Source organism: Convolutriloba macropyga, chromosome 6 (assembly GCF_964194025.1).
Source record: "Convolutriloba macropyga chromosome 6, txConMacr16.3, whole genome shotgun sequence".
Taxonomy (NCBI): domain Eukaryota; kingdom Metazoa; phylum Xenacoelomorpha; order Acoela; family Convolutidae; genus Convolutriloba; species Convolutriloba macropyga.
In genome coordinates this window covers 72878124-72894534 of record NC_134473.1, presented here as the reverse complement: position 1 = coordinate 72894534, position 16411 = coordinate 72878124, and the positions used below count along the sequence as shown (strand labels likewise).

General features: G+C 35.4%; 2 protein-coding genes across 5 annotated transcripts in view; one reads left to right on the top strand and one right to left on the bottom strand.

Moving 5' to 3' along the window:
• Nucleotides 1–16411, top strand: part of LOC142340602 (putative pterin-4-alpha-carbinolamine dehydratase) — a 305724-nt gene that overhangs the window by 177525 nt on the left and 111788 nt on the right. The gene's annotated exons all lie outside the window — the stretch shown is intronic.
• LOC142340595 (otoferlin-like) overlaps nt 1–16411 on the bottom strand; it is a 126906-nt gene that overhangs the window by 41736 nt on the left and 68759 nt on the right. For 3 of the 4 annotated variants that reach the window (XM_075391270.1, XM_075391272.1, XM_075391274.1), the window contains 2 exons: nt 2642–3121; nt 1049–1271 (listed from right to left, as the gene is read on the bottom strand). In XM_075391270.1, the coding sequence (XP_075247385.1) occupies nt 1049–1271; nt 2642–3121 (703 nt within the window). The remainder of the gene's footprint in view (nt 1–1048; nt 1272–2641; nt 3122–16411) is intronic. The other variant, XM_075391273.1, reaches the window with a different exon arrangement.

Here is a 16411-nt window from a genome sequence, read left to right as displayed (position 1 = left end):
AACCTAAAATAGCCAACTTTGCTTCAGTTTCAACACTGGGAGAAGTCAAAGCCTTTTTTACAAAGTGATGTTCAATTTTTAGCCCCTGATTCCCTTTTCTTCTCTTTCAGATCGGAAGCAAGTGCTATGAAAAATTGCCTAAAATTGATCTGGATTTGTCGGAGCCAGTTTGAAATACTGTTAATTGAAATTGTCGATTCGTTAATTCAATTCAAACGACACGTTGCAACAATTTCACACATTTGCAAGGTTATTCGAAATTTTCATTTTGTTGTATGAAACTATTCTGTATATAATGTGAGCGCTCCGAAAGTGCTCATTTTAACTATTTTGAACAATACGTTGATAAATAGACCATCACAGAGGATTACATTTTGACAAATGGTCCTTCACAGATGTGTTCACGATAATAAATAGTCCTTCACAGATGTTTACACGTTAATAAATGGTCATTCACAGAGGAAGACACGTTTGTAAATCAGTCTTCACAGAGAAAGACACGTATGTAAATCATTCTTCACAGATGAAGACACGTTTGCAAATCATTCTTCACAGTTTCTATTTAGACTGTAGTTTCTCTACGCCGTAGGATTAGCTAGATTTATCATGATTCATTCGGTTTGTTCTTATTCAGTGCTGAAAAGCTCTGGGTCTACTTGTTCAACGTATACTTGGCTAGAAAAATGAAGCCTTGAGGAATAAGAAAGAACGTGAGAACGGGTTATAAGAGATGCCCAAGTTCGAGAGCTTAAGACCAGTTGGTGTAAATGGAAAGCACACTGGGCTTGTAAGTAAGAGATGCTGGTTGGAAACCAGTACTGGTCCATTTTCACAGTAGTTGAGCCTGAATAGACCCCATAACAGTTTCTTGCGCCAGTATGGCTAGATTGAGCTTAGGAAGGCTAGCTTAACCTTGACAGAGAAAAAGAGAAGTGATGGAGTTGAAAGAGGGGTGCATTAAGGCGTTAGCTGGTGATTGATAGCAACGGGGGAGTTATTTTCATCGAAGCTTTTAATTCTTTTGGTCTGTAAAGTATGCAACAACTACCGTTGTCGGACTCCGCCTCCTCGTCGTCATCATCCGGGTCATCGCCTTCGACAACTCCTGTTCCTGAACTCACATTTGACTTTTTCTTGTCCCCTTTGGTCGACTTCATCTCAGCTGGAACATCCGACTGTTTCTCTTTGAAGTACTGGATGGATGCGAAGTACTTGGTCCACCAGTCCAGGACAATTTCGTCATCGTCTTTCGGATCTCCTTTTTGTTTCTTCTGAAAATTTAACCAACAACCTTATTTCAGACTTTTGATCTATTTAAAAAAAATACAACGTCTTAGTTGAACAATAACAAAGATATGAGCACCCCGAATGTCTGTTTTAGCTTTCGAAAATTTCTTTAGGTAATTTGTAAATATGAAATGTTTTGTGTTTTTGAATTTTTTTGCATCAAAAAGAAATGTTTCCTTTTACTGGGAGTTTTACCCGATTTAAACATAAAAATGAGCGTCCATGCAAAATTTCAAAGTGGTGTTATCGTTCAACTATTCGTTATTTTTTTTCTGATAGAAATGGAAATGAAATTATACATTTGGGAAGAATCAACACAATCACCCTGCAATTCAAATAACTAAAAGCACGAACAGTCTGGCTAGCAATAATGATAATTAGAACCCCAATAACCAGCAACGATAGAGCAGTTAAAAGGCAACAAAATGCAACCCAATTAAAGATCAGAAAAAAGTTTTAGCGTCGCAAATAGAGATTGTTTTCAAGGATATGAAAAATTTTTCATCAAAACTATGCTTGCGTAAGTTATTGCTGCTGGTTTCACTTCAGAGTTTTGATTGAAAAGTATCCAAAATTTACCAATGGAATGAAAAAATTTGTTTTTGATCAAAAATTACAACTTATAAACAAATAAAATTTGAATTACTTGGCGTCGCTAGATTCCTTCAACCGATTCTCGTACTTGGAAATTCAGCAACTGTCTTCCCATATTTTTGTTTTCCCAGTTTCAAGCAACGAAAAAAAAACAAATATGCCGCAAATTTGTTAGAAAGTTGGTCGAAAACAATATAATATAAATTTTGTGCACAGGTCAGCTAGAAATAACAAGCTTGAAAAGAAGCTCTAACTGTTTAACGTAAGCTTGGCTAGAGACACGAAGCTTCGAGTAACAAAAAAGAACGATATAATGAGTTATAGGAGATTGTATAAGTTCGAGAGCGTAAATTTGCGTGTTCGGTGAACTGGTTATAGCACACTATATAGACTTTGAATAAAAAAGAGATTCTGTTCATTTGAGTGTTATAAATGAGACATGAAGATTTTTACTGACATGAACGATCAGTACTGATCGTTTGGTGATAACCATTCTTATTGCGTATGATTGAATAACTCTGAAAGTTGAAAACATTGCACATGCCGTTAGTTTGTTGCTAAGAACTAAATTGGGGTCTTTCCCATTATAGCCCCCCCCATGAAATTATAGCCCTCCCATTATTGTATAATTGCCATGATTGGGGGGACTATAGGTTATCTGACCACTAAGATTGGGGGGGGGGGGGCTATAATGGGAAAGAACCCTAAATTGATCACATAACTTCCTCCGATACGTGCAAAAAAAACTAAATTTCTGTACTTTATTTTTAGCTCTTTTGTTATCTTTGTAGCTTTTAATCAGAGGTATTTCCACGTCATCAGAGTCGCCGATTCCTTCATCTTCATCTTCGGAGTCATCATCATCATCATCATCATCTGGTTCGCCCAAATCGCCCTCAAGCTCTCCGAACTCAGACTTGAAATCTCGTTCGGAATTACCCCCATCAATATGACTGCGGTCCGAGTCTTCAATTTCCAGAGTTATTTGACTCTGGCGGGTTGGGGTCACATTTAAGAACTGGTTGTTTCTGGTTCCAGCGGAAATGCTGGCGTTTAGTGACTTTTCGTGGTCTAATTTAGGGGACCCGCGGGTCGGACTGAAAGCGAACTCGGTCGTTAAAACCGCTGGCGATAGAAGGGCCAGTTGAGGGTTTTGACTGAGCTTTCTCTTATTGTTAAGGTTGCGTTTGAAGGCGAAAACGTTGCTTAGTTTCCGATTGGCTGACGCGGGAGCGCTTAGCTGCATAATGAATGTTCAGTTGTTAGAGAACATTTTTTTTTAAATCCCTGAAATAATGAACATAAAGCGTGAACAGGCGAACGATATAGGTCTCTTTTAAAGAAATTGAGATGACGAATCATTAAAAAATTTTAGGGATCTTTTCCATTTGTGCCCCCCCCCCCCCAGTACGTTATGCTCCCCGCAGTTACAGAGCATGCGTCCTTACATAGTAAACCATTATGTAAAAATATGAAAAATGGGGGTCCTAATAATATGCACCTACTAAGCTGGGGGGGGGGGGGGTACAAACGGAAAAGATCCAATTTTAAACATGTAAAAGGATTTCAGCACACATACTAACCGCAACTAGTATTAAGTTCTTTTTTAAATCAAAATCTCCAATAGGCAAAACACTGAAGATAATAGTATCAAAAACAAACTCTTCTTTTTGGGCTGATCTCAAAGCAAATCTCAAGTTAACATTGACCCTATACTCAACTTTATAAACCAATATTACTGGTGAAAGTTTTCCAGACCGAAAAAATTGAATAACAATCCGGGGGATAAAATGAAGACAATAGTTGAGGAAACAAAGGGTGCTAGAAATATTGGCCGATAGGGACTTTAGCCAACAAGATAAAAATGAGAAATATGGCCGAAAACTTGAATCTGATTGGTTCCCAAATCTGATTGGTCAAAATTCACGAATTTGTCCAACCATTGTTAGCATGGTTTATGGTCGGGTTGTCCGGCATAAATTCTCATTTTTGGCCTGTCTGTTAAACCCCCTGTCGGCCAAATGGGCAAGCGCGCCATAGGAAAGATAAACATGTACCAAATTGATGATAGAGATAACCGTGAAAACTCTCACTGATTCTATTTTACCTGTACCTGGTCATCTTCTGCCGGTTCCTTTTTCGCGTCCTTTTTATTTTCTGTCTTTTCATTTTTGCTTTTGTCAACCGATTTCTTTTTTTCGCTTGAATCAATTTGTTTCTTGTCAGTATCATCCATCTCTTTATCAGTGTGGTAAATCGTTGGATTGAAGTTAATAATTGTGTCATTCTTGTTGAACGAGTTTGTCAAATTAAGCGACAGTTTAGATCCGCGTCTGATTTCTGCTTTTTTGGCTCTATCAGAGCCCCTTTTGTTGTCGGATCGTGAAAGACTTTAAGCCGATGTTTAATTCAACCGATAGAAAAACTAGTGAATTGCATTAACAACTTAATGAACCAAACAATTTCCCGAATTTTCATTGCAAAGCAATTTGAGTTTTCTCAATTAGGATTTAAGTTGCACAAGTGACATTAATATTGGATTTAAATTTTGGCGATTAATTGTCCGAAAAAAAGTCAGGATATCTTAATACTTATAGCCTAAACACATAATGTGCTATCATAACCAACGTTATGATAACCAGTAGACATAACCGACTAACTTTGAGCGGATTGCTCTCAACAGACTGGCGTTGGTCGGCTTTAACTCTGCCAGCTTAAATTGAGTGTAGCCTCCCGGGCTGAGACAGATGGCTAACGTACAAGAACTTACAAGTTTTTTATGAAGGATGGTTAACTTGTAAGAACTTACAAGTCAGATGGTTATCTTGTAACTTTCTTCCCAACTTCACCAAAAGGGTAGAAATAGTGATTTTTTGCATTTTCATTTTCAAATCTTATTAATTCATTGACTCGTGTGATAAAAACATCAAGAAGACATGACTATTTGGATCTTTTCCGTTTGTGTCCCCATGTACTGAAGTGTGCTACACTCAGTAACACTATTTGATAATCTTAGTGCTATTTTATACGTGATATTGTCACGCCACGTAGAAAACACCAACCTAACCTTGGTAACTCTGTCGACACTGTTATCTTTATCCAATAGGATACTAGATAACCACGTGTCCGCAAGTATAAAAGGAGCTCGCACCCTCAACCAACACACACTCTCCCTTTCAGCACAAATTGGTCCCTGATAACTTCTGATTTAAATCATACTCCCGTATTGCTCCCTTGCTCAAATCTCAACTTACTTGACATAGATTTTAACTTAGAATGTTTTGTGACAAGTTCTTAACTACGAACTTTCTAAGTCAGATAATATTAACTTAGCACAATTTTGGAAATCAGGTAAGTTCAGCTTAACTTCTCTAAGTTAGAAATTAATATATCTTAAATTCTATCTAAGTTACAAGTTAACTTAGAATATTTCAATCTGTGTTAACTAGTGCTATATCTATCTTAACGATTTTAACTATTCAATCCTCTAATGCTCGGTTCATATTTGATGCTGTTTAACATAACTTATTATTTCATATTTGCATTAAACTTTCTATAATAATTAATCATATACCAAGAGTAGAACTAGGGGTTGAACTCTCAAGTTATACATGTAGTCCCGCGATTAACCCCGTCGTTTAAGTATCTAATGTACGGACCAGCAGTATAAATGGTGGTCCCAGAGAGGCTACTTCAATTTAACTTGTTCATTTAATACAGAGAGGCAATCTCAATTTAACTTGTTCATTTAAACTATCAGAGAAGCCTGCCTAAATTTAACTTGTTCACTTATTATAGAGAAGCCATTAAATTAACTTGTGTAATTTAACTATTCAAAGGGCTTCTCACTTAAAATCTTATTTGAATTAGAATTAAACTATTCCTCTATTCTAAATAGTTTTAATACAATAACTTCAGTCCTTTAAACAATGACAGGTCCTGGTGGCAGTACTTCTCCACCTGCCGTTACTCCCCTACCTGAAACTCCCATAACACATCCAAATCTTTCACTTGTATCCTTTTCAGGCAATGATCCTAATCAGGATGCCACTTCTTTTTGAACTCTGTAGAAAACAAAATACTCTTTTCACTAGGAACTAGGCCTACAGCACCCGCTGCACAAACTAGCTATGATAAAAGGCAACAATCCTTATTCGGCTCACTTTTAACTGATACAGCACTAGAATGGTTTGAAAGTGAAGTCACAGATTCTACAAATTGGAATACTTTAAAAGATGAATTTATAAAAAAGATTCACAGTCGGTAGAGACCAATTTAGACTTAGACTTGAGGTTGAGAACACATTCAGGCAGGACGGAGAATTAATAAAGAACTATCTACATAGAAAAAAGAGTGGAGTTGATAAAGGTTAGCCAGAAAAGACACCAACAAACATTGAAGGTGATGACAATATAAGAAGGGAGAAAAAAATCCAACAAAGACAACGAAGTCAGAAATACATAGATTTTGCTATAAGAGGACTAAGACCACAAGGTTTAAAACGCAAAGCGCACGAAAAACTTATTGAGAATCCTTCAATAACTTGGACACAGTTTGTTGATCACTTAGTCGTAAAAGCCTTAACATTTTCTGTAGCAACAGAGTCTAGTGGAGCTACGGGAATAGATAAACTTAAAACACTTGAGAGAAAAATTAATGTTTTAACCAGTCTATTCAAAAGCAACGAAATGAATGCTATAGATACTTCTAGGCCTAGAGACCCAAACATTAAAGGCAGACCTAACAGTAATAGATTCTGTGATTATTGCAGAAGCAATGGTCATTCCATCTCTAGATGCACAAAGAAACAGATAGATGATAGTGTTAACAAATTGAGAAAGGAACTAGTTGAACCAAGAAGGCCAAATATAACATTCTGTAATGATTATAGAAAAAATAACCGAGGCAATACAAGATTCAATGGTCCTAGAAACCAAGGTTATTAACCAAGAGGTGTCTACTCAAACTATAGTCCTAGGTTCAACAAGCCTAATTTTCCACAACAAAATACGTCTTTTAGTAACTATGGTAATAGACTTACACAACCGTACGAAAAGACATTCCCTCAGTAAAACAAATATAGAAATAAGGAAACAAATCTTGAACAACAATCATCATCACGACAACAACAGCAACAGCCACAACAAGGTGCTAGCTTCTATACACCAAGTAGAAATAACAATCTACATCAAAGACAATCAAAACCTAACAGTATTCAGCTACAACCAAATCAAATAAATTTCGTTGAAGGTGACGATGAATACGTAAATGCTATAACAGACTTCTTTCCTTTAAAGTTTTGAAGTCTCCGAACGCTACTAAAGAAAGTAGTACTAAGTCAAAAATTTACCTCAATTTATATGACTTTGCCACCGGAGACATTAAAAATAATAGTGGTTTAGAAGTAGAGTTCACGATTGAACCAGGATCAACGTGCACTATCATCAATTATCCTACATACCCTGCTCTATTAAACCTTGGACAAAATTTGCATATACAAAATACAAATTGTGATTCAAAAACATATACTGGTTCATCAACCAAAATGCTTGGCTACACAACTATTCAATCTAGCATTGAAACTGACGGTAAATATACAGTCCCCCATAAAGTATTCGTTACTAAAGATCAGAGACAGAACATAATAGGTATTGATTTTTGTCATTTGTTTTTAAAAGCACTTCATTTCGATATCCCCGCAGTAGAATTAAAAACTGAAAGGAATTTAATGTGCTAAGGCTCACTCAACAATGAGAACGATTATCCATACATAATTAAAATGACTGCTTTAAACATAGCTCAACCGATCTTTCTGCAACAGAAAAGTACACAACTGTACAAGCAAAAGCACCCCAATCAAGCCTTATTTCCACCAGGAACATATTTCATGCCCCATATTAATGTTGCAAAGACTGACCTAGTCTTTGTGAACACACTTTGTGCACAATCTGAAGAATTTCTACCCATATTCATGGAGAGTCAAAAGAATCACCCAATACAGATAAATAGAGGAATAATAGGTTATGCTATGTGTGATATAACCGACAAAGCTATACAAAGGTACAATATCAAAAACTGTGCCGAATATACAAGTACAATACTAAACGAAAGTAAGGACTATAACAGTTGCTTTATACTGAACACAGTAGTAAACAATTTATAAGAAGCACAGCAAATTCAAACTAATTCTTGCATTAGATATGTAGATTTTCGTACCCAATCTATATTTGACTCTAATATGCCTATAGCGCACACAATATCCTCAGATGCAGAAATGAGAAAAAGTTTTGCTAACACAATCTCCAAAAGAATACCCTTATTAAAAGACTACTGTAAAAGTAGAAACTGTGATATAGGTGACATAATAACTTTCAGAGCAGATAATAACTTAGTATATAATCTGATCACTAAGGCTAATCATTATGAGAAGCCAACAATTGATACAATCGAAACAACGCCACTTGCTATGAGAGATCATGCACTGGGACTAAATTTTTGCTGTATAGCGATGCCAAAAATAGCTTGTGGTTTAGACGGAATGGATTGGAGAGAGATATCTTTTCTAATTGAACAAACATTTAAGAATTCAGGAATAACTATCTATGTGTATACAAGCAAAGATGATACTGAAAAACTACAAAAAGTAGAAACCAATACACTAGAACAGGAAGAGGTTCTCCAGATTATTGAAAGTGAGTTAATAGAAAAATGCAAAGAAGATGAAAAAGAATTAGCAACAGACTTCTCTACCGAAGCCAAAGAATTATGTAGACTTAGAGTCAATGACCAGTTTCCTAAATTTAGAGATAAACTACAAAGCAATCGAATCATAAATAAAGCGATTTGTGAATTTGTAATTCCACAAAATAGACATACAGTCCAAGACATAGAATATCTAGAAAAGCTCTTAGATAATTTTGATTTCACAAAAAGTGATTGACTGATGATGAATTGTTTGAGTTGATAGAAATAATACTTCAGGATAATGATGTCTATTTAAATCATAAGTATGATATTGGCAAAACTAAGCATAAGTTTGATTTACCCCTAAAGAAAGACGCAACCTTTAAAAAGCAACGACCAAGCAAAATACCCATTCATCTCAGAGATAAATTAGAAAAACTAATGGATGAATTAATTCAAGCAGGAATAATCAGAGAGCTCAATGAGAACGATGATATGAATAGTTGGTTTGTCAATCCCGTTATCATATTACCTAAGAAGGATTGTGTAAAACTAGTCATTGATGCTAGATAGCTAAACTCTATAACTGATACAAGTAATTCTAGTTGGCCACTCGAACCACCGAACGTTCTAATGACAAGAATAACCGGAACTATTTTTACAAGTAGTGATTTATCATCAGCTTATAATCAAGTACCACTAACTGAATATACACAGAAGGTTACAAGTTTTATTTTAGGAGATAGACAATACACCTATCAAGTAGGATTTTATGGTCTTAGGCCGTTACCCAGTTTCTTTAGCAAACTAATGAGTTATGCACTTGGACCTCTTATAAAGCGTAAACAAGCCAAAACATACATAGACGATACTTTATTACAAGCTAAAGGTAAGCGAGAAATGTTAACAATAGTAAAAGAGTATCACTCTTTGCTTCGAAAGGCAAACCTTAAAGCAGCCCCCGATAAAACAATGTTTTTCTTACCAAAAATGAGATTTCTAGGACATGTTTTATCTAAAGACGGACTATCGCCTATTGCTTCGCGCATAGATGATATTAGAAACCTAAAAACGCCAGAATCGAAAACAGAAGTTTTAAGAGTTTTAGGAATGATGGGTTTCTATCACACCTATATTTTGAATTTTCACATAGATGCAAAACATCTATATGACTTAACTAAAGATACAACACTATTCAAGTGGTTACAACACGAAAAGGTATTCACAGACATTAAACAAAGATTCTATCACGACATTTCTAACGCATTTCCTTCTAATGACTATCCCTTTCATATACATGCTGAATCATCTAATTTAGGAACAGGTTGTGCTCTTATACAAAATTTTCCTGATAGAAAACGTATGATTTCCACAAACTCGAGAGTATTTGATAAAGCTGAACAAAAGATGTCCCCTCAACATAGAGAACTATGCGGAATAATATCTGCATTACAAACATATGAATTTTATGTTATTGTATCTCCTTTTGCAATTTACCTATATTGTGATCACAGACCAATTCAATTTCTTTGGTCACGACGAGGACAAATGTCACATCGTTTCTTTAAGTATCAAGTTGTAATAACTAAGTTCCAAAACTTGCAATTTATATGAAGGCAAAAACTTAGCGTTCCCTGACATTCTTAGCCGAAACGTTTGTTTAGCAGATGCTAAACTTTATCAACTAGAACACAAAGTAATACCTAAAGATATAAAGTTTCATATTAGCGGAAAAGAAGTTAACTATTCTGTATTGCATCAAAACGATAAGGACGCAACAGCTAACGACTGTTATCCAATTATTGCTCAAGTCAAAGGCGAATGAAAGAAATTAATCAATATAAACGATGAAGGTGACTTTGGTGTAGATGATGCACAAGACTACATAGATGAGCATTGTAATGCTATACACAGTTTTTCTGATTGTTTTCGGTACGGAACTCAAATAAATCAAATAAAGAAAATAACTTCAGAACTAACTAGTCAGTATGACAATCACTACTATTCCGAGATAGAAGAAATAGCTGAAATAAGCGATGATCGAGAAGGTTACGACGATCAAGATTGGTTAGAATTAATAGTGGGTAATATTGAAAACTCACTTATAGTACAATTAGAATCTGCTAAAGCCGACTACATTAGACGAACAAATTTTAAGAAACTTATTGAACCAGAAGCTTTTCAAAACATCTCAGAAAAGGATTCCCACACAGATACATTAGATTTAATAGCTAAGGTTACAGATTTTGCAAAAAACGCTAATCTTGACACTGATAATATTCTTGAAGAACAAAGAAAAACGACTCCGTGATAGATAAAGTTAGAGATTGGTTAAAAGTAGGCAAAGCTCCAGAAAAGGACTACATTATTAAACAATCTAAAGCATTACAAACTTATAGAAATAACTTCAACTTGTTGTTTCTAGAGAGTCAATATGATTTACTCTGTTATTCCGAACCTTGTGAAGACGGCTCTTTTGACGTTAGGATATGTGCACCACTTTCACTATTTATAAAGATATTCGAAGTCGCACATACGATTGAACTTAGTGGTCATAGAGCAGAAAGCACAACTTACAATAGAGTTAAGCGATATTTCTGTTGGCCCGGTATGTTTAAATGGATTGAAATGTTAATGTTAGATTGCTTAAGCTGCCAAACTAATAAGTCAGCACGCAAAGACTTGAACGAAGCTTCCTTAGAACCATGAGAACAATTAGAAGCTATACCCCTACATACACTTCATATTGATCATAAAGGTCCACTACGACCACTTAGTAAAGGAAATAGATTTTGTCTTGTAATAGTAGATGCCTTCTCTAGATTTATACAAGTATATCCTAGCAAGAATACCGAAGCTCTCGAAACAGTAAACCAACTAGAGAAATTTATAACTACATTTGGTATACCGCAACAAACAGTACATGATAACGGCAAAGCCTTTATTAGTAATGATTTCGTTCACTATACAAACGAAATGGGATTTACACTATGCCCCTGAACTGCATATTCACCGCGGACTAACGTCAAAGTAGAAGTACAAAATAAACATTTGACTAATTACCTAAGACATATTTATTAGTAAAAGTGGATCTAATTGGTCCGAGTACACTAGTAAATTTGCATTTTCACACAATACTGCAGTAAACTACAGTACGGGATATACCCCTTATGAAATACTATTCGGAACGAAACCGCAAATACCCTTGTCACTAAAGTTATGACTACTACGAGATAATCAAAAGAAATGCACATCAGAGTATTGTAATAATCTAACACCACACTCGCATAGTGAAGAAACTTGTAATAAAAAAAGATAGAGAAATTGCTACAAAACAGATTATCTAACGAAATGTTAAAGCGAGAAAATACATTTAAAACCATATATTCGAATACCTACACTAAACGTAGACGAACTAAGAATAAAGCACACAAGTATAGAAAGAGATTTAAACTCGGAAAGCCTATACCTGAAGGTAGAAAAGTACTATTAGAAAGTCACTCTAAAGAACTACTAAAGACTAAAAAGCTACAAAAGCTACGCTCAGGCCCTTACACTGTGCAACGAATGCTAACTAATACTACATATGAAATAAAACATGATAAAACAAATGAGAAGAAAAACGTCCATAGAAATCATATAGAACCTTATTACCCGCGGAAAGAAGAGAAAATACAAGAGTTAGTTGAGAACTATGCAGTTCCAGACGACACTGATGATTATTATACTCACTATAATAAGCATAATATAGCCAGATCTAGTGCTCATAGAGGTGCACAACATATTGCTATTGCGCAGTGGCCCTTAGTAGAAACCCAACATGCTGTTAATCCCAGTACTACACTACAGCCAACATTTAACGTTGAGGCTACCCCAACAAAAGATTCAGGCTAAGAATCGCTACAAAAACGAGTAGATAACACTACACACATTCAAGGCACAAACTCTTCTAATTTTCTACCCCCATGCATTTCAACCCCCTACCCTATGCAAAATATGTATTCACCTAATAGCCCACAGCAAGAAAATTTTTCTACTCCACCTGATAATACTAGTAAATTTAAAGCTACACGCAAATTATTCCCCCAAGCAACGCATAACAGTCCCACATCATCACCTCATAATCCTACACCTACAGCATCACCTAATATATCTAATTTACCAGACGCAAATGAAATATTGAGCAGACCTCAGCGTAATAGAAAAGCACCTACATTCTTTGGTGAACCTATTCCTTCTGACTTGATACATAAACTCAAAAAGAAGTAGAGACACAAAATCTCTTTTCAAATAACAACTTTTATATTAAAAGCGTTTTTACGCTCAAAACCAAATAAAAAGTAGATAAAAGCATAAATGCGAAAAATGAAAAGCTCTATATATAACACACAAGCACTTAGTAGTTATTCGACTATCAGAAATTTTTCTACAAGGCCGCTCATTACTGAATGTTTTAGACCCCCAGGCTTAAAGAGAAAAAATTCTTGTTGATTCCAGGCCTTTAACCTCTTATATGCGTCCTGCAACACTGGGCCTAATTCTGGGTCCCACCACGCCTGTTGTAACGCCCATAAGTGGTTTTCTAAATTTTCGTGAGCCCCATGTTCCCCCTCTACCTTGTGGCCCACGTTAAACTCATTGAAGAACTAAACACAAAACTGTACCCTATACCCATTTTTTTTTAATTTTTCTCTCTCTTCTTACTTCTCACATTTTCCTCATATGCAAGCTTCATATTCCAACATTTGGTCTCAATACACAATTTTTCTCCAACAGCCTGGCTGAAAGCCTCTAGATGACACTAACTTAAATCTAGAAGTCAATAAACAGTATTCACATTCCTCCCAAGAAGAACTCAATCACATCCACTGTCCTGCTTGAGACAGTGCGAGTTTCTCGCTTGTCCCACGGATTGTGCATGGTACTGGCCCGACAGATTCCCAATACTTCTTCATGTCCCAAGATGATGTTAAGGTGCTCGTATGAAGTTGATAAGTAAAACAGAAAATCAGAAGCTTCCAAACCCCCGATATTTTTTTAAAAATAATTTTTATAAAGGTACTGACGCACCTTTAGTCTGAAATCAGAAACAGGAACTAGAACTATGCCCTGTTGTTCGAGAAGATATTCCGCCTCACATAACAAGTTTTGAAGCTCCTCACCCGGCTCCAAGAAGTTCATAACCCAGAAAGACATAATGAAGATTCTAAAGTTGAAGATTAAATCGAGAACAGAAAGATTAAAATAAAGAAAGAAAGTTAGAAATGAAAAATTAAGAAAGTTAAAGAAGTTAAAGAACGGCTAAAGATTTGAGTAAAAGATAAACAAGGGCCATCTGTATAGTAAGAACGTTAAAGGCAAAAAGCAAATAGCCCACTCAACGCAATTCTTACACAAAGTACGCAAATAATCACTATTGCAAACTGTTACACACACATAACTTCTATACATGTTCAACACTCATACACTTTCAACGTTTACGCATACCTTTAATTGCAAACTAACGCTGAAAACACTTGTTACCCAAAGCAAAGCTAAGTAGAAACAATTCCCCCATGAGCAAATACCTAATCTAAGTTACATACCCTAAGTAGAGAAATTTGTCCCTTGCAAACTATTTAACCCACACTAAACCACATTTTGTTAGGAAATACACAATTAAGCATTTTACACAGTCAACAAATAAAGGCTAACCGTACTAGTTTAAGGTCCGGCGGAATGTTTAAAATAAACATTAAAGCACTTATGAACAAATAACTAACCGCACTTTTAAATTTCCCAGTTAAGAATTATCTCACCTAAGTGCAAACCTTACACAAAGTCACAACCCTTGTCACAAAGTACTGGTCAATTCAATTTCTCTCCCATGTATTAAGATTGGCTATAGAAAAAAAAAGGTAGCCCTAGAAAGTTTGTAAGATTTTTGCTAATTATTTTTATATCAGACGACGATATGAAGCACAAACTTCCTTCAGCCCAAAAATCGTCAACCTTGCTATCTTAGTTGTCGAGAACTTCAACTTTCACGATTCGCCCATGTATTAAGATTGATTATAGGCTTAATACGCAACTTCATGAAATAACTGACAAAATAGGATATATTCAAGTTAATATTATGCCACCTTTTGACCTAGCTACTATTGACAGACAACAAATGATACACTGTTCATTTTCCTTTTGCAGAACTGGTCGAAAAACACGTAATTTTTGCCCAAATTCTATTAAGAATCGCAGTTTTGATGACAGAAATAGAGAACTCAGCGCAACATCTTAGCCATATCACAAGCTTAGTACCATGCTATATGGCTTTAGCCAATCTTAGTTATTAACCAATCAGAAGTGAGCACATATATTTTGGTAACTTAACCCTGACAACTACTATATAAGAGTCCTACAAAAATTCAAAATCACTTCAGCTCTCAAAATCACAAATTCAGCTCTAACTTAACCATCGCTCTCTCTCTCTCTCTCTCTCTCTCTCTCTCTCTCTTTCTCTCTCTCTCTTTCTCTCTGTCCCAATTTATATTTTTCACATTTTGCACATTTCAATTAATAAACTTAGAAAACTTAGCAAAGTTTTCAAGCATTTCAATTTGTGACCAGCAAATACTTGTCACAAAAGATCTCCACAAGACATATATCAGGTATCTAAGTTCAATATTAATTCTTAATTCAGTTCTCAGTCAGTAACTATAGAAGGAGTCCATAACCCTTCAGATCGAACATAGTACATGACTTGACAATTCAGAAAGTTTCTAAATTCTAACAAACACTACTCATATTGAACACATTCATCACCAGTTAACACATTGCATAACACAATTACAACCCCCTTAAAGCTAATCAATTCTAATTTATGACCGAAGTCTCATTCGACCAAAACGATTTTCATAGTTCTATTTGTATCGACCCTGATAAACTTGCGAAAGTTTCTATTAAGGCAAATCAAAAGTTGAAATTCAATAGTGAACTAAACACCTTAGCTAAATGTCAAATTTCTAACGAAGTAAGAACTGTAGTGTTCTTTGCCACTAATTCTAATGAAGACCCTATTGCTGTCTTCTGGGGAAAATATAACTCTCAACAATTTAACAGTTTATTAATTCAAATTCATTCTTCGAGTTTAGTTGATTTAGATATTTCAAATGTCCCTTGTTTGGTTTTAGAACCACCAACTGATTAATGAATATTCCGGTAAACGATTACGGGATTATAGCTTCAAGAACAACTTTCTCAACTTGTTACACTCCTTATAACATCCCGCATAGAACCTTAAAACATAACAATAAGTCAGCCACAATTGACCGATCGCATATTTCATACAAAGAAAACATTATTATTTTCTTCGTTAAAGACCGGTTTGTAAACTTAGAAATAATTGTTTGTTGGACCCCAAACAAACCAGAACATATTGAACGCTTTCATTTCCAATTATACTACAGAGACGAAATAGTCCTTGATATCATCGAAGCTCCCTTTACTATAGACGCTTAATCTATGTTACCACTTTCCCTTGAAACACAAGTTCTTACTGCTCTTCCATACGACCCACTCTCTTATATTGGAATATTCTTCCTACAGAAAATATTGAAATTCGGAAATAAAACTGTAACACTTGACAAGTGTTTTGTTTCTAATCAACAGAGAATAGTTGCATTCTTTGTAACCTCAGAAAATAACGCAAAATTTGTCATATTTTGGGTACCATATAATCCCGCTCACGTTCACGAGCTAAACTATCAGATTACTTTCACGGATAATATTACCTTGAATTTGTTAGACGCACCTTATACTGTCTTCCTTTATTAAATAGAAGACGGAGAAATCAAAAAGTCACCAGCAATAG